Genomic DNA, 27,613 nt, shown 5'->3' with positions numbered 1-27,613 from the left:
TTTTCGTTTCCTGGGTATAGATTTATTAAAAATCAGATTTAAAAAGCTCAATTATATCACAAAACTATAACTTTGTCAACGATCAGAAAAAAAAGTTAAAAATTAAGAGAAACGTGTACTTAAATGATCATCAGCGACCTGTTAGTAGTTAATGTCAGCTTGAAGAGTCCAACTTAAACACAAATCGAATAGCTATAGTGTCAGCATTCTCAGAAGGATGGTGCTCGAAATTATACTTGAACAGTTTAAAACTTAACGTGTGCAGAAATCAGATTTAGAAAACTCAACTGTATGAAGATCAAAAACGAATCCTAGTTTTCATCAGGTCAAAAAAATCAACAAAAATATTCACCCAGAAAATGAAGGAGACAATTATAAAACATCAGATTCAAAAATCTCAATTGTACCACGAATCGCTGTTTTCGTGTCATCATAATCAGAAAAAAAAATTTTTTCTTTAAAAAAAACTACTATAAGATAGATGACCAGCAAAACATTGGCAGTTAAAAACAATTTTAAAACACTCTTTTTCATCACAAATCAAAAAACTAATTTAAAAAAAATTTGTGCTCAACTTATTTAGTTTTTAATAGAACTAAAAACATCAGATTTGACAAGCTCAATTATATCACGACTCGGTTTTTAATTGTCATAATTATCGCTCATTTTGATTTTTTTTTCAGAACCAGAAATGAAAATAATTTAACTTTAGAAAAACTTCTTTCCAAATGATGACCAGCGGACTGTCAAAAGTTATAAGATTTGAAAAGAAATTGTTCTTAAAACAAAGATCGGAGCAAAAGGTAACTCATTAAACAGCGTTGGATTTAGGTCATCATTATCAGCGAGACTAAGGACTCCAATAAAACTGGTGAAGTCAGAAATGAAGAAGGATGCAGATTTTTCTTCATCACATCATTCAGAGAAAAATTAAACCATAAAACAGCAATGGATCTAGGCTTTCCAAAAATCAGATTTGAAAAGCTCAATAATATCACGAGTCGGTAGAATACTGTAATCATAAACCAAACGATTTAACTTTTTATACTGAATTATTATTTTTTACAACTCCTCACCTGCTAATTGTGGGCAATTGTATCCTTGTTTGAAAAGCTCGCCATTAAAACCAATCAAAACTGGTACTATCGTTGCCGGAAGTTTAAGTGCTCAAATCATTTACATTTCACGAAAAATTTAGAGCCAAATGAAGGCAGATATCACATTTAAAGATTCAATTGTTTCAAGGAAAATAAAGTACTCCCAAAAATTTCATGGAGACAAAAAGCTAACATAAAGAACTCTTTTACCCAGGAAACGAATATATATATATAGATTTATTAAAAATCAGATTTAAAAAGCTCAATTATATCACAAAACTATAACTTTGTCAACGATCAGAAAAAAAAGTTAAAAATTAGAAACGTGTACTTAAATGATCATCAGCGACCTGTTAGTAGTTAATGTCAGCTTTGAAGAGTCCAAGTTTAACACAAATCGAATAGCTATAGTGTCAGCAGTCTCAGAAGGATTGGTGCTCGAAATTATACTTCAACAGTTTAAAAATTAACGTGTGCAGATATCAGATTTAGAAAACTCAACTGTATGAAGATCAAAAACGAATCCTAGTTTTCATCAGGTCAAAAAAAATCAACAAAAATATTCACTCAGAAAATGAAGGAGACAATTATAAAACATCAGATTCAAAAATCTCAATTGTACCACGAATCGCTGTTTTCGTGTCATCATAATCAGAAAAAAAAATTTTTTTCTTTAAAAAAAACGACTATAAGATAGATGACCAGCAAAACATTGGCAGTTAAAAACAATTTTAAAACACTCTTTTTCATCACAAATCAAAAATCTAATTTAAAAAAACTAGCGCTTAACGCACCTTCGGTGCTTCGAAATTTTTTGACAACTCATGAAAAACGGCATATATTGGAAACAACATCTGCAAACTTTTAGTGTACTCTGACTGCACCCAATTACAGGGTTGGTAATTTCGAACTTTTGAATTTTTTTTAAATTCTCATTTTGAAAGCGTCATCTCGAAAACTTAAAGGGCCTTTGGAGAAATTTGTAAGCCAGATTTGCAACCACTGAGAGTCCCTGAAAGCACCCTACTATAGGGTTAGGAATCCAAAATTTTGTGAATTTTTTTAAACCTAAGTTTCCCGAAAAAAAAAATGAAAAAACGTCTTATCTCGGAAAATGATTTGAGCATTAATTTTAAGAGGCAAGATTTGAGACGCCTGGGTATACGCTGACAATAAGATTGTATCTTCATCAAGATAGTAGTTTCAATTTTTTTTGAATTTCTTTGTAGATAAGTTCCTAGAGAATTTTTGAAAAAATCGAAAAACTTCAAATCTCGGAAACTAAAAGCATTTGAGCAGTCGCATGTGGCAAGATTTGCAACTCTTTAGAGTACCCTGACAACACCGAACTATAGATTTGGGAAATTCAAATTTTGAAAAATAATTAATTTAAACTTTCTGAAAATTTTTAAAAAATCACAAAAAACGTCACATCTCGAAAACTACATAGAATTGAGCAGTGATAATTGGAGGCAAGATTCGCAATCCTTGAGAGTACTTTGACAGAACCTAACTACAGGATTGGGAATTTCAGATTTTTAAAGAATAATAATAATTTAAGGTTTCTGAAAATTTTTGAAAAATTCACAAAAAACGTCATATCTCAAAAACTACAAGGATTTGAACAGTCATATTTGGAGGCAAGATTTGTAACTTCTTAGAGTACTCCGATAGCACCCAACTACAGGGCTGGGAACTTCAAGTTTTGTAAATCATTTTGTTTTTTTTTTGAAATTTCTGAAAATTTTTGAAAAATCTTTAAAATCGTCTTATCTCGTTAACTAAAATGATTCCGGCATTCAAAATTGGAGGCCAAATTTGCAACCCCTAATTCGATATTGGGCTGCTTAATTTAAACTCGGTAAAATAACCACTAAAATCAAATTAAAAAATCGAAAAAATTCTTAACCATTGCAATATACGATATAGCTTAAACATGCAAAAATAATACGTTGAAAAAACTTAAACATAGCGAGATAGTGAAGCCCGCATTTAAATATATAATAGATTGGTGCTCAACTTATTTAGTTTTTAATAGAATTAAAAACATCAGATTTGACAAGCTCAATTATATCACGACTCGGTTTTTAATTGTCATAATTATCGCTCATTTTGATTTTTTTTTTCAGAACCAGGAATGAAAATTATTTAACTTTACAAAAACTTCTTTTCAAATGATGACCAGCGGACTGTCAAAAGTTATAAGATTTGAAAAGAAATTGTTCTTAAAACAAAGATCGGAGCAAAAGGTTGGATTTAGGTCATTAAACAACGTTGGATTTAGGTCATCATTATCAGCGAGACTAAGGACTCCAATAAAACTGGTGAAGTCAGAAATGAACAAGAATGCAGATTTTTCTTCATCACATCATTCAGAGAAAAATTAAACCATAAAACAGCAATGGATCTAGGCTTTCCAAAAATCAGATTTGAAAAGCTCAATAATATCACGAGTCGGTAGAATACTGTAATCATAAACCAAACGATTTAACTTTTTATACTGAATTATTATTTTTTACAACTCCTCACCTGCTAATTATGGGCAATTGTATCCTTGTTTGAAAAGCTCGCCATTAAAACCAATCAAAACTGGTACTATCGTTGCCGGAAGTTTAAGTGCTCAAATCATTTATATTTCACGAAAAATTTAGAGCCAAATGAAGGCAGATATCACATTTAAAGATTCAATTGTTTCAAGGAAAATAAAGTACTCTCAAAAATTTCATGGAGACAAAAAGCTAACATAAAGAACACTTTTACCCAGGAAACGAAAATATATATATATATATATATATATATATATATATATATATATATATATTTTCGTTTCCTGGGTATAGATTTATTAAAAATCAGATTTAAAAAGCTCAATTATATCACAAAACTATAACTTTATCAACGATCAGAAAAAAGTTAAAAATTAAGAGAAACGTGTACTTAAATGATCATCAGCGACCTGTTAGTAGTTAATGTCAGCTTTGAAGAGTCCAACTTAATCACACATCGAAAAGCTATAGTGTCAGCATTCTCAGAAGGATTGGTGCTCGAAATTATACTTCAACAGTTTAAAACTTAACGTGTGCAGAAATCAGCTTTAGAAAACTCAACTGTATGAAGATCAAAAACGAATCCTAGTTTTCATCAGGTCAAAAAAAATCAACAAAAATATTCACCCAGAAAATGAAGGAGACAATTATAAAACATCAGATTCAAAAATCTCAACTGTACCACGAATCGCTGTTTTCGTGTCATCATAATCAGAAAAAAAAATTTTTCTTTAAAAAAAACTACTATAAGATAGATGACCAGCAAAACATTGGCAGTTAAAAACAATTTTAAAACACTCTTTTTCATCACAAATCAAAAATCTAATTTAAAAAAAATTGGTGCTCAACTTATTTAGTTTTTAATAGAAATAAAAACATCAGATTTGACAAGCTCAATTATATCACGACTCGGTTTTTAATTTTCATCATTATCACTCATTTTGATTTTTTTTTCAGAACCAGAATTGAAAATATTATAACTTTAGAAAAACTTCTATTCAAATGGTGACCAGCGGACTGTCAAAAGTTATAAGATTTGAAAAGAAATTGTTCTTAAAACAAAGATCAGAGCAAAAGGTAACTCATTAAACAGCGTTGGATTTAGGTCATCATTATCAGCGAGAGTAAGGACTCCAATGAAACTGGTGAAGTCAGAAATGAAGAAGGATGCAGATTTTTCTTCAGCACATCATTCTGAAAAAATTAAACCATAAAACAGCAATGGATCTAGGCTTTCCAAAAATCAGATTTGAAAAGCTCAATAATATCACGAGTCGGTAGATTACTGTAATCATAAAGCAAACGATTTAACTTTTTATACTGAATTATTTTTTTTTATAACTCTTCACCTGCTAATTGTGGGCAATTGTAACCTTGTTTGAAAAGCTCACCTTTAAAACCAATCAAAACTGGTACTATCGTTGCCGGAAGTTTAAGTGCTTAAATCATTTATATTTCACGAAAAATTTAGAGCCAAATGAAGGCAGATATCACATTTAAAGATTCTATTGTTTCAAGGAAAATAGATTACTCTCAAAAATTTCATGGAGACAAAAAGCTAACATAATGAACACTTTTACCCAGGAAACGAAAAAATATATATACACAGATTTATAAAAAATCAGATTTAAAAAGCTCAATTATATCACAAAACTATAACTTCACAACTGTATGAAGATCAAAAACGAATCCTAGTTTTCATCAGGTCAAAAAAAATCAACAAAAAATATTCACCCAGAAAATGAAGAAGACAATTATAAAACATCAGATTCAAAAATCTCAATTGTGCCACGAATCGCTGTTTTCGTGTCATCATAATCAGAAAAAAAATTTTTAAAAAAACGACTATAAGATAGATGACCAGCGAAACATTGGCAGTTAAAAACAATTTTAAAACACTTTTTTTCATAACAAATCAAAAACCTAATTAAAAAAAAATTGTTGCTCAACTTATTTAGTTTTTAATAGAATTAAAAACATCAGATTTGACAAGCTCAATTTCATCACGACTCGGTTTTTAATTTTCATCATTATCACTCATTTTGATTTTTTTTTCAGAACCAGAATTGAAAATATTATAACTTTAGAAAAACTTCTATTCAAATGGTGACCAGCTGACTGTCAAAAGTTATAAGATTTGAAAAGAAATTGTTCTTAAAACAAAGATCAGAGCAAAAGGTAACTCATTAAACAGCGTTGGATTTAGGTCATCATTATCAGCGAGAGTAAGGACTCCAATGAAATTGGTGAAGTCAGAAATGAAGAAGGATGCAGATTTTTCTTCAGCACATCATTCTGAGAAAAATTAAACCATAAAACAGCAATGGATCTAGGCTTTCCAAAAATCAGATTTGAAAAGCTCAATAATATCACGAGTCGGTAGATTACTGTAATCATAAACCAAACGATTTAACTTTTTATACTGAATAATTATTTTTTGAAAACTCCTGACCTACTAATTGTGGGCAATTGTAACCTTGTTTGAAAAGCTCACCTTTAAAACCAATCAAAACGGGTACTATCGTTGTAGGAAGTTTGCGTGCTCAAATCATTTATATTTCACAAAAAAATTTAAAACCAAATGAAGGCAGATATCACATTTAAAGATTCAATTGTTTCAAGGAAAATAGAGTACTCGCAAAAATTTCATGGAGACAAAAACTAACATAATGAACACTTTTACCCAGGAAACGAAAAAATATATATATATAGATTTATAAAAAATCAGATTTAAAAAGCTCAATTATATCACAATCAGATGTCAACAATCAGAAAAAAAATTAAAAATTAAGAGAAACGTGTACTTAAATGATCATCAGCGACCTGTTAGCAGTTAATGTCAGCTTTGAAGAGTCCAACTTAATCGCAAATCGAAAAGCTATAATGTCAGCATTCTCAGAGGGATTGGTGCTCGAATTAATTATACTTCAACAATTCAAAACTTAACGTGCGCAGATATCAGATTTAGAAAACTCAACTGCATGAAGATCAAAAACGAATCCTTATTTTCATCAGGTCAAAAAAAATCAACAAAAATATTCACCCAGAAAATGAAGGAGACAATTATAAAACACCAGATTCAAAAATCTCAATTGTACCACGAATCGCTGTTTTCGTGTCATCATAATCAGAAAAAAAAGGAAATTAAAAAAAAAACGACTATAAGATAGATGACCAGCGAAACATTGGCAGTTAATAACAAATTTAAAACACTCTTTTTCATCACAAATCAAAACCTAATTTTAAAAAAAATTGGTGCTTAACTTATTTAGTTTTTAACAGAAATATAAAGCGAAACAAGAGTAGTTATCAGATTTAAAAAGCTCAATTGTATTTAAAATTATAAAGAACTCTCATCATTTCATCAGGACACAGACTAAATTTCACAATCTTTGATCCAAGAAAAAGAACAGTTACAAAACATCAGACCTGCACCTCAAGTAAATCAGGAGTCGATAAGTTTTGGCCTTTAAACGAAAACTTTAACTTCAAAACTCGACGAATGCTCTATATAAATGATTACCTGTGAATTGTAAGCAGTTATTATCAAATTTTGAAAAGCTTATGACGCAGAGTTTATAATGAACCAAAACTAGTGTCATCATTCTCACAAAAAAAACAATCAAATTAATTTTCTTTCATTATAAAATTTAAAGCCTAACAAAAGCAGATATCCGATTTAAAAAGCACATTTTAACCACAAATCATAAACAACTCATCATTTCATCAGGAAAAAGATGTCACTTAACAACCACTTTCAACCAGAAAAAATAAACTTATAAAACATCAAAGTCAAAAATCTCAATTATATCACGAGTCATCAATTTATTGTCATCACAATAAGAAATAAATGTCAGAACTTAAGAAATGAGTCTTTTTCAATTAATGAGCAGCGAAAAATTACCAGATTTTGTCAAATTTTTCAAGCTCAATTTTATCACAAATCAAAAATTAGTGTCATCATTCTCATAAAATGGGCGCACAATTACGACTATCTGAAACAAAATAATTCCCGCAGGAGTCTTTTATTCAAATTCCATCTATAACTGGACTGCATATGACACTCAATTTAATGCCAAAAGATCTTGATTCGGCCTTTTAGTTTTTTCTGAAGGCTATTCATCTTATTTCTTAAATATCAACTTATTTCGGTAATTGAACATCAATTCCACTAAAACTGGAAAAACATTTCCTTCCCTTTTTCTGACGATACGAGAACCCTACAAAATCTCGCATACAAAAATCATCGAAAAAGGGAAACAATTTTACACATTCAGATCGACAGTTTTCAACTTCTTATGAAGATATCAAAAAATCTGCATCAGAGCACATAGCTACTGAACTTAAGCCTCCCATTATGAAGGTACACGATTTGTTATGGCGGACCTGTACGTGTAAAGATCAAGGTCCAGTTCCAAATATAGTTTCAATAATGCCGGTAACTTGATCAGACTCCTAAAAATATATACAAATGATATGCGTGATTCCAGTACCCTGTCGAGGACTAATCTCCAGGTGCATTTGCCACCTACAAGAACTAGTCTTGAAGGCGATAGGCGTGCCGACATTAAAAAAAAAAGATTTTTGGTTTGAGCATTATAACAGTCATCATCAACATCAATTGAATGACTTTCACATCCTTCATGCTCAAAGTTCAAGAGTTTTTTTAATCTACATTAACCACGGCAAAGACTTTCCTGCTCTTAAGTCAGCTGGTACCTTATAAAACCAGCTAAAGTGCATCTAACAGGTGCTAAATTAGCCAAATTATAGGGGAAAAGTTGGCTGCAGTGCTGAAAAAGACGCCTGTGCACGCCCCTGCGTCAATTGGAATCAACTGTGTCATAAAATGATACAAATCCTCGTTTGAGCGAACTTTTGAGACCAAGCCCGTTGAGCTGTGAGCATTGGAGTACTATTGCTACATGTTTTTATTTCATTCAAAGCATCTCACATCTCAGCAGCTCATTTGAACAAAATCGAGCTGAGAAGGAGAGTAATTTACTTGCTTAGCATGTGGAGAACAGCAGAATGACAGAAATAGAGCAAGAGGAGGAATTCTAGACTAGTTCTTTTTTACTCAGCTGAGGAGAGAGAGAGGGGAAATAAATAAAGGAAGGGTATTAGCGCAATCTGCAGCAGTCGCTGTATAACGTATGCAAAGTACAATGCAAGCCAATCGAAGCACAGCATTATCAACTGGGAAGCAGAGAGCATAGCAAATGGAGGCGAAGGAACTGAGCTGAACTACTCTCTTGCTATACTACTGGAGACAAGAACGAAAGAAATTAGAACGAAATATAGGAGAGAAAGAGAAATGGGGGAATAAAGAACCGAAAGACATAGGCAGGAGAGAGCACTAAAACAGCACAACATAGGCGAAATGCAATACTACAAACTACTTCATTCCTCCAGGTCCTCTAACATACAGAGTGCCGTTCTGTTCTGTTCTCCTCGCTGTAGTCTTAGCATGAAGTGAAGGTTAGCTTGGAGCTAGGAAGCGGGAGGAAAGAAAGTAGGAAAGGAGAAAGGAGATAGATCGACGTTAACGATTGCTTTTTGATTCGAAACCAACAATTCGCCCACCAGATACACATGAGAAACTCATTTCTATGTACGTTACCCCTGAACAGTAATCTCATTTATGTTTTCTCCCACCAAGCATGATATTTGAAATTGCAAAGATGGGCGGAGGGGAAGGGGACCATGAAGCACTTCATGTCACTTCTGCACATTCATTCTGTCATTATAAGGAAATAGCGTGACTAAGATGTAATTTCTGTATATTTGAAATTTATTTGAGAAAAATGAGAAAACTTGACCGATTTCAGTTCACAACACGACGCGAAACATGAAAAAGTGCATATACATTTCGAGATCAAGCTAAAACTTTGTTATGAAACTCGGCTCAACATTGACTGGTAGGTCTTGTTTACAATTGGTGCAATCTTTGAGTTATCAGTGGTCGCAAATGAGCAATGATTATGTAAATTAACTTGAGAAGATTTCTTTAAGCTAAGAGAACAAACGCATCGGTATAAATGGCAAAAGCACGCATTACTCATATACCATTTTTAGTAGTTTTCAGGTTATTTTTTGAAATATGATAGTATTCAAATAAAGTAATCAGAACTTAAGCATGCAAAAATAAACTCACTCTCGATTTCGGATGCGGGTATGCCTTGACATCCAGCTTGAATTTCTACTTCAACTCTGATCTGAAATCATAAAAACAGATCAACAATCGTAGGACTTCATTATTCATGCAAACACCGACGCATTACGCACGTATTGTGGTTGAATAAAAATCATATTAAATATTTTAAGCTCAGCCGCCGACGCACATGACCGATTTCATTTGCACAGCTTAGTAAAATAATTAAGAACTACGTAACAGCAGTCAGCACAATGCATTGTTAAATTCATATTTCTTCTATCCGACAGACATCTGTACTTCCCCCCTTAAAAATTCAGGAGGAAAATCGGTCACTGACATTGATTCCCAGACGTTCGTTCCGGGCCGTCCGGCTTAACCCCGTGTGATTGCCATTATTTTTATTAGTCCAAAAAACATGACTGAAATTACTGCTACACATTAATTTAAAGGAATGGAACATGGGTTGAGTTGATGTATATTGCTTTGCTTGATAAATCAGAAGAAAACCCGATGAAAATTAGAATTATGAACCTAAAAGCACATCGCTTCTGCTGTTTTTCTGCCAGTTTTTTTTCACAAGTTGGAGTTTTCCTTGCTGTCTTTCGATTTGACCGCTCGTTTAATCACTCCCTAGCGACGAAAATCAAAAATTAATGGGTAAAAATTAATTACTATAAAATTTGAACAACATCTAAACGAAACTATCAAAATATGTTGGCATATGCAATGATATAAAATTCGATGGAAAAATATTTAACTCGTGAGCTCAACTCGAATAAAAATACTACAAAGAAGGCTGAAGATTTTAATATTTCAACGTCTGTAGCAAACTGAAACGAAAAGCAAGTAAGGTTGATAGGATGATACAATTTACATCAGAGCTGAGCTTAACCAAAATAATGTACAAAGAGCTGTGAGTTCGCGTCAAACTGAATCTGGCCAAGTTCGGGATAGCGTATGTGGGGTACAGTCTCCGATAACAGCAGAGGGGGAGGAGCAACAGCAGCCGCCGAACTAGGAATCAAGGGTCTGAACAGGTTGACACCGCGAACAGCGTTGGCCCATAGTTGAGATGGCGATGCCACTGAAACCGGGGGAGGCATTAGGGTCGTAGCGTTGAGTAGATTCACGGATGGCAGGTTCACTTGGTTTGCGTTTCTAGGGTTAAGACATATCCGATTGTTCGTCCCATTAGCGAACTGGGAAGGAGGTACGTAAGTATTGGCTGTGTTGGAAATATTGTGAGTAGACTGTCTTTGTTGGGGAAAGGAGTTCAGAGGACCAGCAGCACCCTGTGAAAGAAGCGGATTTGGCAGAAGATTGAGGAGATGAGCAGAAGCGAAGCTATTGGAAACTTGCTGATGGAATTCATTCTGAGTTTGTCCTGTAAAGATATTCGGGGCAGTGTAAGTTATATTTAGCATGTTGTACGGATCGTTGCTTTGCATCGACAGTCTAGGCGTAGCAGCAGCACTATGAGTAGGATTATTCATGTTCCAAGCAGGATTCGGGAAATGACCCAGATTATTGCCAAAAGCGTTCAAATCGTTTGGGTTTACACCGAAACGAAATATGTTCACATTATTTATGAAAGTACCATACTGATTAGCATTAAACGCTTGAACATGTCGGTAATTATTGCGACTCTGAAATCTTCCTCTGAACTGTCCGCGCCTAGAACTGTGCGTTTGATGATGCACGTGGCTTCTTTGCTGAGGATCTCTGTAAGTACTTGATGAGGTGGGATGTTGGGAAGATTGTTGAGGATTGCTACTACTTTCTTGCACCACAGACAATTTACTCACAGCGATTATTTTCTTGAACTCGTCTACGCTCATTCCATCTGATACCGTAGGCAACTTGCGTGTCTTATTTGCAGCCTCTTCTTCAGGATTGAAGCCAAGTTCATCTTTCATAGTTTCAGACAAATTAGCAGCCAGCATAATAATTTCTTTTTCAGCTTTCTCATTCTGATGGAAGACAGATGGCTCTTGCCTACAAAGAGGGCACGAAATTTGTCTTGTCAACCAGTCACTAATGCAGCCTTTACAGAATGTATGCTTGCAAGGCGAGAGCGCAAATGGCGCTTGAAAAACAAAAGAACATATACTACATTGCAATTCCTCAACTTTTGCCATCATATCGATTCGCTCTTTCTCAGAGTTGTCAATTTTTTTCTGTGTCTTCTTGCTAAAAGATTTGGAAGGCATACTGCATAATGATTCGAACCGAATTTCGACATCGCTCGCTTTCGCCTTACTTCTAGTTATTGGTGCCATTGATAGATAACTGAAACAAATAGTAATTAGCTCATTGCAGAAAACAAATTGATCAAAATAGAAGCGAGGCACAGAGTCGCAGCGGAATCCTCATCGCTAGAGCTATAGAGAAAACTTCATCACGAAAAATTGATAGAAGTTTCGAAAAACAGGCGATATTGAGCTTCACGCTACTTGTAATTTCAAACTTAAAGAAACTGTTTTTTTTTTAAAAAATACAAGTTTGCACTTCAACTGATTACTGAAAACATATTTCATGTGAAACCATTTTTTTAACGCAAAGGTAACATCTGATAAGATCAAGTCAAAAACATCATCTTTTTAAAATTCTAGAAGAAGGTTCAAAAGTTCAAATCAAAATAGTTGCATAAATAATATTAGTAAATTGAAAACTAAAACAACTGATTGAAATTCGATAAAACTATCGAGTAACGCACCTCCGGTGCTTCGAATTTTTTCGACATATCATGAAAAACTGCATATATTGGACACAAGATCTGCAACCTTTAAGCACTTGAGCAGTCGCATTCGAGAAGTCGCATTTGGCGAAATTTGTAACTCCTGAGAATACCCTGACAGCACTCAGCGTCAAAGTTAGGAATTTCAAATTTTGAAAAAAAAATAAATTTAAGTTTTCCGAAAATTTTTTGAAAAATCACAAAAAAACGTCATATCTCGCAAACTACAAGGATTTGAACAGTCATATTTAGAGGCAAGATTTTCAATCTCTGAGATACTCTGACAGCAGCCAGCTCCGGTGCTTCGAACTTTCAAATTTTAAAAAACCGCAGTTATTGGAAAAAAAAAGATTTGCATCCTTTGAGTGTACTCTGACAGCACCCAATTACAGGAATGGTAACTTCAAATTTAGTAAAAACTTTTTATTCAAGTTGTTTTTATTTAAATTTAAAAAACCATAAAATTTGTGAAGTCTTTTGAAACACTTTAAAATGACTTCAAAAAAGTCACATCTCGGAAATTAAAAGCAATTGAGCAGTAGAATCGGAATTTCAAGGCTGGGAAAGTTAAATCTTAAGAATTTTTTTAAAATCTACGTTTCTGCAAAATTAAAAAGAATTCATTAAACACGTCATATCTTGAAAATACAGGTATTTGAGCAGTCAGTTTTGGAGACAAGAATTGCAATCATTGAGAGTACTCTCACAGTACCTAACTACAGCGCGTTTGGACAACTACAGCGCGTTTTACAACTTCCGAACTTGAACTTTCTAAAAAAATTTTGAAAAAACCAGGAAGAACTTCATATCTCAAAAACCCAAAGATTTGAGCAGTCATAGTAGGAGGCAAGATTCGCAGCCTCTGAGAGTACTCTGACAGCTCCCAACTACATGGTTAGGAATTTCATTCTTTAAAAAAATTAAAATTAAGTTTTCTGTAAAATGTTTGAAAAAATCACAAAAAACGTCATATCTGGAAAACTACAAAAATTCGCAACCCCTGAGAGTACTCTGACAGCCCTCACTATAAAAATGGGCATTACAAAATTTAAAGAAAAAAATTGGATTTATGTTTTCTTGGAATCTTTTTGAAAAAATCACAAAAAACGTCATATCTCGAAAACAACAAGGATTTGAGCAATCAAATTCAGAGGCAAGATTTTCAACTCCTGAAGGTATCATCAGAGTTTCCAACTACAGAATGAAAATCTTCAAAATTTTTGAACATTTTTAAATGTAAGTTCTTTGAAAATTTTTGAAAAACCATAAAAAAACGCCATATCTCGAAAAAAAAAAAAAAGATTTGAGAAGTGAGATTTGGAGGCAAGTTTCGCAATGCCAGAGAGTACCCTGATAGCACCCAACTACAAAATGAGAATTTCAAATTTAGTGAAATTTTTTAAATTCAAGTTTTCTAGATATTTTTTAATCAAAATTGCCGTTTCTCATAAACTAAAAGGATTTTGTTATTCTAGAGACATCATTGATGTTGGATTAATTTGCTGCAAAAAAACTCTGCGAAACTTAGTTCACATATTATTTTTTTCATATATGTAACAAGATAAAATGAGGGTAATAAACGATTGTCCCAAAAAATGCTGCAAAACTTAGTTCACATATTATTTTTTTCATATATGTAACAAGAGAAAATGAGGTTGATAAACGATCGTCCGTTTGTAAAAAGGGCAAAAGATTTTCAGATTTTTAAAAATGAAAAAAAAAGCACACACGAGACTATCTTTTTCGACGGTACAAAGTGCAGCAAAATTTGTTTACACAAAAGGCAAAAAAAATTCTAAAATTTACTTATGAAATCAATAAAAAAAAACTGGGTCTAACAAACAACTTTTGACCAATTGGTTACACCAGTTGTTAAGCAATTGATTATATTGGACATCACTGAAACGGGCTTAAAAACAAGCAACAATAAAGAAGTTTTGTAAAGAAGTTGCCGTGGAAGTTTTTCTCGTTTAGAAATACTTATCCAAAATGAAACCGAAATTACGACTGCAATAGATCTAAAAAGCTACTGCCATCTAGGCGCTACGAAATACTTTTAAATAACCATCGATCGCCAGGCCATTCTTCTTACGCTATGCTGCTGACCATGTTTCGCTTGTAAAGCCTAGAAAAAGTTTCTAGAGCAAGCTCATCAAATTTCTTGCCTCTACCGTAAACCAGGGAAAGTCAAAAATCAATGGGACAACAAAAAGTTGAATTGCAATTAATTAGAGTGTTTAAACCAATTATCAATTAACTGGAAGACCCTGAGACTAAATTTCGATTTTTTTAAAAAAATTTTTATCAAGGTAATCCGAAGGTCAAAAGTATGATAGTAACCGAGGTTACAGTCAGGAGTCCCTTCATCACGTATTCCAGTCAAAATCCTTGGAATTTTCTAGACATGGAAGTGATAATGATAAACGAAGATGACAATTGTTGATAATCTTACAATTAAAATCGATACGAGTTACGTTTCTTCAAAAAGAACACGCAACTCGACACGAGAAAATATAATATACAAGTGTTACAAATAAAATATTTCGTCGAAAGTTATTTTGTCATTTATTGTTCCGAGTACGCAAGCGGCGTTCGCAATCTGTATTGCCAGGGAGTTTCTCTGTTTTAAAAAGCTGCCTGCTCTGGGTTCTTCAGTGCATATGCTTAGATTCTTACAAAGCTTGCTCAAAAAAAGCAAGCTTGCGATTAATCTACAATTAATTCCAAGCACGAAGCATCACTCTTGGTTGATTACTTTTGACACGAGATTATTGCCCCAATATTTCTGAGCAAATTTGCAGTCGAAGTAAAAAAAATTCTGAGAAATGTGCGGTTATTACTAAGAAACATGTTTTATAAATGTAACATTCGCCCGGAAGATACATATCGACGGAAAATAAAACTAAGTCCTAAGACGACTGGCTAACGTCTAAACAGAGCTTTATATGCTTTTCACCGTCTCTACCAAGCCAGTACTTTTGGTGGTCTTTTCTAACATCGGGTGGACTAAAAAACGTTACTGCTTTCGGCTTCGGTCAAAACACTCAAATTAACTTAATTACATGCAGAAATAGTGAGCTCATGGCTGGGTCTCGGTATCCCCAGACCACGAGGTCACTCCTAAAAACAGGGCTACTACTATTTATTATATTATTGTTTTTGATCAGTAGATAAAAATCATCATCTCCATCGAAGATGGATCAATCCTTTCCCCCAACTCCTAGCTTCTCATCCTTATCAAAATGAATCCAGTTGTTAATTAAATTCAAATCAGGACATGACAAGAAGCTAAAAGTCTATATAAAAGGATAAAAGTCTCAGTTCCGAAACCCTTCCGGATTCTTGAATCCACTGAATCAAGCTCGTTAATCTTGATTTCTTCGTAATCCGGAAGGCTGTCTTCCACCCTTCACCGTTACCTGCAACGGCCTTGCAACTATTGTAGCGACACAATAGTTGCAACTCGGAGTGCTCTCTGTTAACTCCGTGATTTGTTGTCGTTTTTTCTCACAATTTCCGTACTTCTCGCGATCGCAGCTAATGTTGTTCTGTTGCTTTTTAGCTTTTTTTCTGCCAAAATGGCCGTTTCTGACGTTTCTCAGAAATGTTACGTAATCACTTCGAAAATTTAAAAATTAGCAATTTCCGAATCCTTCAACCTTCACATTTTGTTCAATTGTTCAAATAAGGTTCTTAATCCTTAAAAATCTCTAATCCGGAAGGCTCGCTGCTAAAAATGCGAATTCTGCAGAGATTGCATTTTGGCACATTCTGGTCGAATGTCACATACTCCCCGGACATTCCGGTCAATTTCCTCATTGAATCACGCAATGTTCGTAAAATAGATACAGTGTTATCGAACAGAATTTACAAAATGCACGAAATTACCTTTATCCACGTCACATCGAATCACTGCAGAATATAAATGGCATCATACTACATCACTATAGCCTTCAAATTCTTTCATCAATCTGCACATTGAGGATATGACTTAAGATAAAACATATTTTCTGACTTCCAATGTCAATGTCCCTATTGAAACTTTTTCTCTTAGATTTAAAAGGTGTTGGCTTGCAGGACAGTCCTGCCAACCAACAAGCTAAAATTATCCTACTATGCTTCTTCCCTTCGGAAATCTTGCTTGTTATTGTTCTGAATATTAAAACTCAGAAACTCTGTGGTTAGAAAGAACAATGAAACAATTTCCCTCTTCGAGAGATTACCCAAGCCTTCCATGTCACCACAAAGTGATCAGTTCTCCTAGCTGATTAAAAACAGTCATGCAGGCTGGAATATTTAAATATACTCCTTCTCTCAAGCCTTTCTAAATAAATAGTAAGTGAGTGTCTCTAAAGCCACTCAACTAAAATCAAAATGCAAATTTATAAATGCAACATTTTCAAAACTCAACTAAATGTTTCAGTTTTCAATTACAACTTGGTTGCTTGGTTTCTCACTTGAGTTTTTTCACACACATAAAACAATTCTGAGTTTTAACTTTTTCTCCATTTCTCCTTTGTTTTCTTCTTTTTTCGTCGTTTAGAAGTTCTAAGACTTCTAAATTCTTCTAATTTCATCTCTTTTTTCATCTTGCTTTTCGGTCATCCGTCAATACTCCATTTCTTCCTCCTGTGATACTGACTCTGCACTCTCAGTTTCCCTATCTTGCAACACGTCATTAGCTATCCTGACGCTGCTGGAAGCCGTCCTCCAACACTTCTGCTCTTCTACCCTCTGTTTGCAGCAAGGTAGGGGATCCACGTTAGATTCTCTGTTCCTGCAGAAGCTGTTGTGGAGACACAACGTCACGTTTCTCTCCAAATCCTCCTTTAACATCTCTGCCTTCTCCTTTCCACTACGTTCACTCGTCCTGGAAATTCTTTTCACAGCGGTGGTCACTGCATTCCGATGAGTCACGAGAGCTCGCTTGAAAGCTCCTGCTCCAATGTCCAGCTGATATTCACTGTACACCCTGCCGTGCTTCGACATTTGCTTTTTCGCATACTCGTACAACCATGCAGTCATGTTAGCTCTGAACCATGGCATCAATCGTTTCCTTGCCCATATCTTCTTGACTTCCATCGGAATGTTTAGAATTTTGCACATTGTCTCAAAAAGATCTAAATCTTTTAGACAATCTAACTTCCGCAACTGTTCTCTCGTCGGTGCCTCCTGTCTGTTATTTTCTCTCACATGAGCTTCCAGCCATCGTATCGCCATCATAACTCCCACTATCACTATTGTTATGGGCTGTGATGAATCTGGTAAACCCATGGAGAGCAGCTCTCCAGAGTCCCAGATCAACATCAGATTACTACGCTTGGTATACCACCAGGTCTGCAGCAAGCAGTGGCAAGGAAACTCGTCATGTGTCAACATGATGCTCCTCCAATTACGTTTTCCCGAAGCTTCCAGTAATGGTTCCACTTCCATCATCACTCGGTGGACTTCATCATTCTCATCTACTGCATTGTAATCTGTGACAGTTGATCCTCTCTGTTTCTGTCTCTCAAAGTCACTGAAGTTCCCGCTCACATATCCCATGAACTTCTTTCCTAGTATTGACTCCAATTCTTCTTTGGTTCTCTCTGGAACTGCTGAGAACATCTTACATAGCAACTCGTATGGCTTCTCGGACATTCTCGCCAGTCTCACACACTTCGGCACTGAGAAGGCTTGATCCACAATCGTTCTTGTACTCTTCACGTCCACAGCTACGAAATGTACAGGGTGTCTGCTCTTGCACTTTGGAGCCAATGTTGAATCCACCAAATATCGTGCTCCTGATGGTCTACAATAAGTCTCACTGTGTCTAATGTTCATTTCCGTCTCGATTGCTTCCCTCCATTTTCCTATGTATTTCTGCTCAGTCTGCAGAACTCCTGGGAACACTTCTACACTGATGGCTGTGACCATCTCATGTTTCTGTTCTAGATTCAATAGTGACTCCAAAGAACCAAACATGCTGTAGAACCCTAGTGCGGTCACTAGATTCGCATCGGTTCCTCCATGGCAATCTGCTATCAGTTCCGTTTCTGTTCTTGCTTTCATCACTATGTTTCCAAACAATACCGTCAATTGCTTGTGTTGTTTCTCCAGGGTCTGCAGTATTTAGTTCCCTCTAAACATCTTGGGTCGCCCGTAGTATCGAGTCAGCATTGGGACTAGGACACCATGATGGCCTCATCAATTCCGACACTGCCATCAAGCTCGTTCTCAGTAATTCATCTGAGAATCCCAACCCAAACTCCACTCTTTTGTCGGATTTTGGTACTGAAGGTGCAGTCACCTCTTCTTCCAAGACCAGTCCCAATTTGGCCTGTGGATTGTTAACGCTCTTAATCGTTACAATTCTGGACGTCCAGAATCTTAGCAACACCGCCTGCTCATAATCGAAGAAGCAATCGCGTATGTCTTCACTCAGGAAAGAAATGTACGCTATCCCTATGATCCCGGATACGTAGCTATACAATTTTTTCTTGATCGGTCCACAGTATTCACTGGATTTCGGCAATGCTCCCATAGATTCTTTAGTGAGTCTCAGCTCCTTGTTTGAGAATCTCCTGATTTCGTCTATCTTTTTCATGGGTTCTAATTCCTCGGGTTCTTTCATGTTCACCCTCATCGGTTTACTTTGCTGCATATCCAGCAGCGCTAGCAAGAATAAGGCTTTCGTTCGCTCATCGCCTTCCTTCAACATTTTAACACAGGTGTTCAGTGCAGGTACTGCAATCTGCTCTATCAGGAATCGAATGAAACAGAGAGCGTCTCTCCGCTTCGCACACGCTACTGCTGCTCCCTCCTGGACTATCAGATCCCTCAGGTTCGTCATAGGGAAAACCTTCGCCTCTTTTGATCTCTTCCTTTCTTCTGAATCATATTCTTCGCGAGTCAGTCCCATCATGCACCAGGCGAACCTGAGTTGTAACTCTGTCCTTACGTAAGGTACTGCCACGAGAGCATGTATTCTTGGCGTAGTCCTCATTTCTTCTTCGAAATACCTTAATACTACTGCTTTCCATGGAAGGCTCACCAACTGCTCCATTGTTTCTGCCTGTATGTCAGACGACGCTAAAGTCCCGTACGCCTTCTGCTTGAGGGTAGTGCCTTGCCACATCGTTTCCAGATAACCCTCCATGGCTTTTTCATCTTCCAGGGCCATCGTATACCCTCTAGCCGAGTTTCGGTATTCTAGCATTTCCATGTATCCACCGGTGGGTTCATCTATCGACACAGTCTCCGACACTGTTAGTCGGTTATGTTCCACTGGTATTAGTTGTCCTGCGACATTTCCCTTTCCATGATTCATGGGAGATGGCTTGAAGTCTTTCATTGTGCTCTCTCCACATTGGCTGAGTATTTCCATTTCTAAGGTTGCTCCAGTCAGAGTGCGGTCACTCCTTTTGGATTTATAACCTGTTGACTTTATCCCTGCCATGAGAATGGGTGGCACCATTGCTATATCAGTTAACATTTTATCTGTGCCAGACAGTTGATAATCACCTTGCCCCAAATCCATGACCTCCTCAACTCGTTTCCTCTTCGCTGAATTACCAGCTTTCATCGATATTTCTGAATCCACCTTCGTCTTTCCAACTCTCCTCGGTATAACCCTGCTGCCTAACTTCATCTTCATCGCATTGATTTTATCAATCACCAATTTTGATCGCATCGTCCCTCTCCTGATTCTTGACAGATACACCACCTCTCCTTTATCGTCCTGCGGTGTCATCTTGATGGGAGAATTCGCTTCACTTTCATCAGTGGCCGAGTCGATCAACAATTCACTCAGTCTCCCTTCACAATCATCAAGCTTGTCAAGTACTTCTCTCATCAAGGGTTGGTTGAGACCCGTTTTCAGAATGGACTGGGTCCCATAGCTTTGAACCACGGTCCAGACTTCTTCCATAAACGCCACTCTGTCCAATTTGCATCCCGTCCTACTCTCGTGGTCTCGGTGATGTACTTTCCATTCTTCTTCGGGCAGCGTCCCCAAGAAAGGTACTCGGGCTGAGGCCTCTATTCTTCTCCTCCTAGGTGATTCCATGAGGATTTTCTGGTCGTTATTTCTTGAATTGCCAGGAGAGCTGCTCTCCGGCAAATTCCGTTTCATTTCCATAAAGGCTGACGGAGGCTCCAGTGTCGAGATGCCTTCATCCGCTGGCTCAGTCGTTTCCAACGTATCTGCATTATTTTCAAGATCATTGAAGATGTTGAAATCCAGGCTGGATGTTCCTCCTGTCGATGCCCTGTCGTCTTCCCCACCAGCTTGTTCTTGTTGCATGGGTTCCTCGGTTTGACGGCTTCCCCCCTGTCCGTCGTTTCCTTCTGACTTATCCTTGTTCGAGCTCGATGGTCCTTGTTCGACATTGTCGGCTTCTTCCTGGAATCTCGGTATGAGCAATGTACCGGCCGATTTATCTTCCTCTTCTCCATGGACCACTTTGATTTCTTCGCAGCCGAAGGGTGCTAGGAAGGTTCTCGTCTGCAGTATTCCTCCCACTTTCATCTCCTGTTTTACACTGGTCAGGATTAATGAGGCTTCAGGCAATTCGGTCCTGCCTCTCATCCTCATCGGAGCTAAGCCTAATCCCTTCCATTCCTCATCAAATCTTCCAGGCTTGGGAGTCGCGGCGTTGCTTATTCGCCTTCTCGTCGCTTGATCCGTGTATGCAAATTGTGTGTACTGTAACACGGCGGCATTTCTCCCTACAAAGTATGGATCCATCGTTCCCAAGAAATTCCCTACTCTCCTTTCATTGGTTTCAAATGCTCTCAACCTAGGAGTTTGTACCACGGAGACTGCTCCGAGCAACATCCTTCTTACCAAAGGGAATTCAGGGATTGCCTCCGGCAGCTTCTTGTAATCGCCCCAGTCCTTCAACTCTTCTCTCACTTTGTGATATGCTGCAGTGAGACGAGGCACTCTGGTTATTTCACCATTCGTTTTATCATAGGGTCTCAGATTCCAAAGCTTTGGAAACACCTCGATGTGTCCTCTTTCTACTTCTCCCATGCGATCACGGAAGTGATCGTCAAAATTGATGACTGTCATCTCTGGCTCCGATATTTTCACAAATAACAGATCTTCACTCATGAGCTCCCGCAATGTGTGCTGCTCACACCAGTTCAGTGTACTACCGTCCACTGCCGATATGAGGTTCAGGTGCAGCACCGACCTCCTATATGCTTCCACATTAACGTCAGGGAACGCAAACGTGACTGCTGGTCCATAGATCACTGTCACGAACTCCGTGACTCCTCCGATCAGCGCCAAGGGATCGGTTCTCATAGCCAAACTCAGGTCGGTTAACAGCGGCATGCCTCCAACATGTCGTCTAACATCTTCCTCTCTTTCAATCGTCTCGTCTTCTCCCGTTCCAAAGCGATTTTGTTGTAAGAGATACTGGATAAGAGTGTGTCTCAGGTCTCTTATCTTGTTCCACGAGTCCGTGGATTTCTTCATATCCAAGTTCCTCACTCTCTCTCTCATCTGCTCTGGACAACGTGCCAGTTTCATCAGTCCTCCCAAGTTTCCGTGGGTAATTGCAATCAATGTCAGAAGTCCGTCTAGCCGCAGGTTCTGGATTCCATCGATGAGCAGCATCGCCGGTCCTTTCACGAAACTTTCTGCTCCGAATGTCACGAACAAGGCTATTAGTTCCACTATCGATACTCCCACTACTGCTTGGAGGAATTCTTTTATCAAGTAGTGCGAGACTTTCGGGTAAACCTTTGCCAAGAAGGACGCGGTCCATCCGGCTCCCAACCCTTCTAGCATGCTGTCTGTTCTCTCAAAGCCCTCCTGTCCTTTCACTTCCTGGGTCCAGAAGGTTTCCAGAGTAATCTGACACATCCTGTTCACAAATTCAGCGGTCTTTTCTCCGGCATTTTCCGCCAGGTTCACCTCCTTCAACAAGTAGGCATGTATCTTTGTGATCATCACGGGGCCTTGCTCAAAAGCATCTGCACCCAATGCCGCTACTCTAGGGTTCAGGTGTAGCCACTGGTTGGCTTCCGGCTTGGTTCTCAGAATCATCGCCTCCAGATGAGCTCTCGTCTCTAGTGAATTTTTCCTTCTTGTGTCTTCACCTGCCACTTCCATTGCTCGGAACCATAAGTCGTTGGACATTGCCGCGATCACTCGATGGTCGTCGTCTATTCCCGGTTTCAGTTTGAGTTGTCGACTGAAATTGGACAGTTCCAACCCCAGCACCTCGTCCAACACTAACATGTGTAGCGCATGGTCCTTGAGTCCTCTCATGGCGTTTGAGATATCTGACCACACTGCAGGCAGTTCAGCCTTAAGTGGCCTCAGGCTCTCCCTCTCTATCATGCGATTCGGGGCTGAGATGATCACATCATATTTCCCTTCCGAAAGTAAGGCCACAATCGCATACACAAATTTCAGTCCATCCGGGAGATGTGCATATCCCGGAGACAACGCGAATACTACTCTCAGTGTCACTTTATTGAATGACCCCTCCTTCTTCGCGTCCACCACTTCACCCATCGACTCAAGGATATCTTTTATCGCTGGCCATACAGCGTTCTCTGCTGCTGTAGGATCTCTGAGTCTGCTCAGAAAACCTCTTCTGTGTAGATGGTCATTGATGCCAGCAAACACGATCGTAATTGGGTTCATGTCCGTCTGCCTCTGTACCCCTATAGACAAAGATATTGATTGCAGTAAGTCCAGGTCGACCGCTGCCAACATTATGACGTCCGGCCAAAACAAAGACTTGGAGGTGTACACGAACTCTGAATTCGCTACTACCATAATCTTGGCCTTCCTCATCTCTGCTTTGTCATAGGCGGCGAAGATGGTCTCATCGTTCTTTATCGCTATCAATCCGCCATATCTTTGGGCATCACCATCTTGATTCACTAGCTTTGGGTATACTCTTTCCTTCACATGACCAGGGGGTGTCGTCAGCTGCCTGAATATCTTCACGTGTTGTCCAATCGGCGCTCTCGTCGTCAGGAATCTTCCTGGTCTCTCTTCACGATTCCCCTCATCATGATTCAGCCTCACATCTTGCAATGGTCTCGCATTCACTGGTCCCATCGTGTTGTTAGAGGGCAGTCCCTCCCAGTCAGCAAATCTCAAGGCCGTCGTGGAGCTGAAATTTATGCTAGCGGCTGTCAACCAGTCTACGCCGGTTATCGAGTACAATCTGCTCACGGATAGCGTCGCTCTATCCAGCATCCTCCTTGCATCTTCGATGAAGCTTACTCTCTGGAGATCCAGCTTCATTAACTCGTCTTTGTACATATGCCAGGGAGACGGTATGGGTCTTGACCACCTCAACGAGCCTCTGCTCGGACGTCTCTCCTCTCGACTGGTATTTGTCGTCTCTGATCTAGTGTCCGATCTAGACGTGCCGGCTGTTTCTTCGATTGGGTTGACAGGTCCTATTCTTCTCCTAGGATGGATGGTCCTCCTCATCGGGGCTTCTCCCAATCGATCCTGTACGTATGTCCTTTGATCTGGTTCGCTGGAGCTTTGTTGCCTGTAGTTCGTGACGGCCGGGACTGTACCCAAGCGTGTTTCCAAGCTAGGAGGCACAAAGGTAGTAATCACCGCGTCACTCACTGTTCCTTCTTCCTTCAGCACTCCTGTGTCAAAGAGTTCTGCCTCCAGCTCGTCCAACCGCTCTTGGAATACTCGATTCAACCAAGCTTGTCCTTCGATACTGTCGAAGTGAATGCCGTCCGTGGTCAGTCTGGCCTGATCCATAGCTCTCAACTCATGTTCGATGTCCATGAGGATCATTCTTCCGGCGTTTCGACTTGCGAGGTTCCTCAAGATGTTATTCCACCTGACGACTCCCTCGTTGTGCCTTCTTCCTGATGCTGGCAGGCTTCTCGTATTCATTGGCACAGTGCAAACGGTCAGTACCGCGCAATTGAATTTCTGCCAGAGGGTCGTAAACAAACACACCATCATTGACTCCCATAGTGCTTCTTGCTCATCTGAACCTCTGGAGATGTCATTCGTCCCAACTAAGATCATCACATTGGGGATCCTCCCTGGATTCATCAGTTCCACCATTCGATACAATTGGGCTATCGTCGCGCCTCCAAAGGCCATCACCGTGGTGACCCACGAGGTCCTCAAGTTCGACAGCACTCTGACCAAGCTGTCTCCCAGTATCAGATGAGATGTCCCGAGTGGTGGTTGCTGCAGGTTTACAGCCGGATCCAAGTAGCTCGGTTGAAGCAGGCCCTCGGATCTGTCTCCGGAACTCCCGTGAAATTATATTTCAATTGATTATTCTTTTGCACGTCTATTATGCGAGACACTTTCTTCGCTGGCATCTTCCGTACTCTCCTCTCTGGGATTCTCGAGCTCCCCATGAGTGGTGTCACGTCACTTATCCCCTGTCTGATCACGGTCTGGGAGAGTCGTACTCTGCCCGTGTCGTAAATCGTTCCATAGGGTGCAGTCACCCCGGAACCTGGCGCATTCTTGTTAGCGACCAGTCGTCCAGCTGTCTCTATCAGCTTCCTCACTGTCTGTTCCACGACGGGGTCACCCAAGGTGTCACTAGGATCCGGGATTGTTACTCGAGTTGTCTCTGCTGGGAGCTGTGTCTCCGTTGTTTGACTCATTTCTCGAGGCGTGAAGAGCTCCATCGGGGACTGCCCACGAGGAATATCCCTTGCAGGTATCACTTTCTCCACGGCCGTTGTCAACGCCATCTGCTCCGATCGCTCTTTGTATTCCTGCCTTAAGCGCTCAATCTCTTGACCCTGCTTTTTGTTGCAGTCTTCAAACAACTTTCTCCACATGTCCCGATCTTCCTCCATCTGGAGCATGCTTCTGGTCATCTCGTCCAGCTCCTTCTTCGTACTTTTCAGTTCATCGTTCATCTCATCCAGATCTTGCATGGTTTGGTTCGTCTGAACTTTCTGTGCTACTTTCGCCCTTTTTGGTGGCACAGCTGCTCTCAGTGGTGAACCAGACGAGGTCGCCTCGCTGTTCATCTCCCGATGCATTCTCGTCAACCCAGGTTTGGGCTTGGAGGGCATAGGTATCTCACCTGGTTGTTAGGTCCTAGAACTTCCCAATCCAGGCTCATTCGCCAAGTCACTCCCTGAGAGAGCCCCGTTTCTCCACCTCATCACTCTCATGTTCGGGCGGTCTAGTAATCCTCTTTCTCCATATGCTGCCATCAACAGGACTTCCGTGGGGCGGTCCCCACGGTTGTCGTGTCCCAAGATGTTGATCAGGGCGGTCAGCAACATGACTACCTCTGCGTCCTCCAGAGCGAAGTCTCGATCGATCAGCCGACGATAGATCGCATCTATCATCGGTCCTACATATGCCTCTGCCAGGTACATCAATTCATCCAAGTTGAAGTTATCCATTCTATTCTTTCAAGTTTGATTCGGTTTTGATTCCAAGATTTTGACTCAAGTGAGTAATTAAATGATCAATCAGGATCTAGAAAAGAAGTCACAAATATCACAATTGTCAGTTTCACCTTAACATATATCGTAAATATAACGTAGATAGAAAGATATTTATCCTAAAATTTATTAAAATCAATTGGTCTCTAAAATTTTGGAATTCAACCTAAGATTGGACAGTCCAAACTTTGGATCTATTCCTAAGATTGTCATTTAGTTGTTCATGGTCACTAACCCCTACGGACCCATGATCTTAATAACCTAACACATAACATAACATAATATAACACATATTACATACAACTTAGTCTTTGGCCTAACACCCTCTCGCATATCACTCAGCCTATACTTAAGTAATATTTCTTATGTAGATATACTTGTATGTTCGTATCAGAGAATGTCACGTGTACAAGCGCGTACAATTCCCGAGGATGCAGTCTTCCTCTGTTTGGATCGTACACTGGAAGCGAGAGCTCCTTCACGTCCATTTCCACAAGGAAGTCCCTCAGCCTCGTCAAGGACAAGACTAGGTTCTCTGGGTCCACGTGCTGCTTCTCCGTCGCCCTCGTTACCAAGAAGCATAAGTATTTTCCCGGTATCTGCGACGCCGCCGGAGGTAAGGCTGCTACGCCCCATATCCCTGGTCTTTGCTTCCAAAGGAATTCCACGTTTTTGTTTTCTCTCTTAAAATCTGCCGCTAACGCTGTCGTGAAATTCATGTCTGCTGCGATTGCTATCGCACATGTTCTATTTGTGAGTATGAAATCAATGTCTGTTAGTATTATGTTACTTGAATGTTCATTTGGTAAGTTAAAATATGACTCAACTACCCTTCCTATGTCAGGTTTCTTAGGCTCTTCGCCTGTTTCTGCTTCTAAGTCTCCTGTTTCTCTTGCTATTCTTAATTTTTTTATTATCAAGTTTTCAGTGTGGGTAAATCCTACCCCCACTCCCCGGACAAAAATATCCATCGACGTCCCCGTCGATCGCATACCGGGTATCAAGTCGAGGTTAGAAGCCGGAATGAGTAGTCGTCCTTCCTGGGCAGCCCAGGAAGGATCGTCTCGTTCGGTCTTGATGTATTTCATGCTTTCACGATCTACGTCTTGAATCGTGACACTGGTCTCCTCAGGATCCGAGGTCGTTTCATTCAGCCACTCTAAGACACGCAGGTTCGTCAAGTCTTGTTCGTATGACTGCTGTTGCTCGTCGTCGAATTCTACCTCGGGTTTTGACCAGTCGTCAACCCAATCATCGTCGTGATCATCGACTATGTCAATGTCTTGTGACACAGTTATTTCCTCTAGACCCACTACTTCCTCCACTATCTTCTTCAGATCTATCCTATCCACTACAAAGTCGTCACCGTAAGGATTGTATTTCTTTCTTGGTCTCGTCCCGTCCTTCTGACGAGTCTGTATCGTGAACGGAAGATCCGGTTCCAAGTTCTTGGGAACCTCTATCTGTTCGGGATCCTGCCAATCTTCCTCTGCGTAGGGTAATGTTTCATCTTCCGCTTCGATCTGCTCGTTTGGATCCAGGTCCAGCGGTGTATCCGTACCTTCCTCTACGACTTCGTTTCCATCGTTCTTCTCCCTGGTGCCTTTTTCATTGACCTCACAAGCAGGATTCATCATTAGATAATCCCCTTCTTCCATGT

The 27,613-nt window shown here is 38.9% G+C and overlaps 1 protein-coding gene across 1 annotated transcript in view; it reads right to left on the bottom strand.

Annotated features, from left to right (window-relative positions):
* The window catches only part of LOC134843560 (elongation factor 1-alpha-like), a 469,523-nt gene that overhangs the window by 44,028 nt on the left and 397,882 nt on the right, over window positions 1-27,613 (bottom strand). Inside the window, exon 2 of the mRNA XM_063859684.1 lies at window positions 9,801-9,863. Within this exon, the coding sequence (XP_063715754.1) occupies window positions 9,801-9,832 (32 nt within the window). The 5' untranslated portion in view covers window positions 9,833-9,863. The remainder of the gene's footprint in view (window positions 1-9,800; window positions 9,864-27,613) is intronic.

Source organism: Symsagittifera roscoffensis, chromosome 4 (assembly GCF_963678635.1).
Source record: "Symsagittifera roscoffensis chromosome 4, txSymRosc1.1, whole genome shotgun sequence".
In the NCBI taxonomy this organism is placed as follows: Eukaryota; Metazoa; Xenacoelomorpha; order Acoela; family Convolutidae; genus Symsagittifera; species Symsagittifera roscoffensis.
Note: the sequence above shows the minus strand (reverse complement) of the source record. Positions and strands in the feature narration are given on the sequence as shown.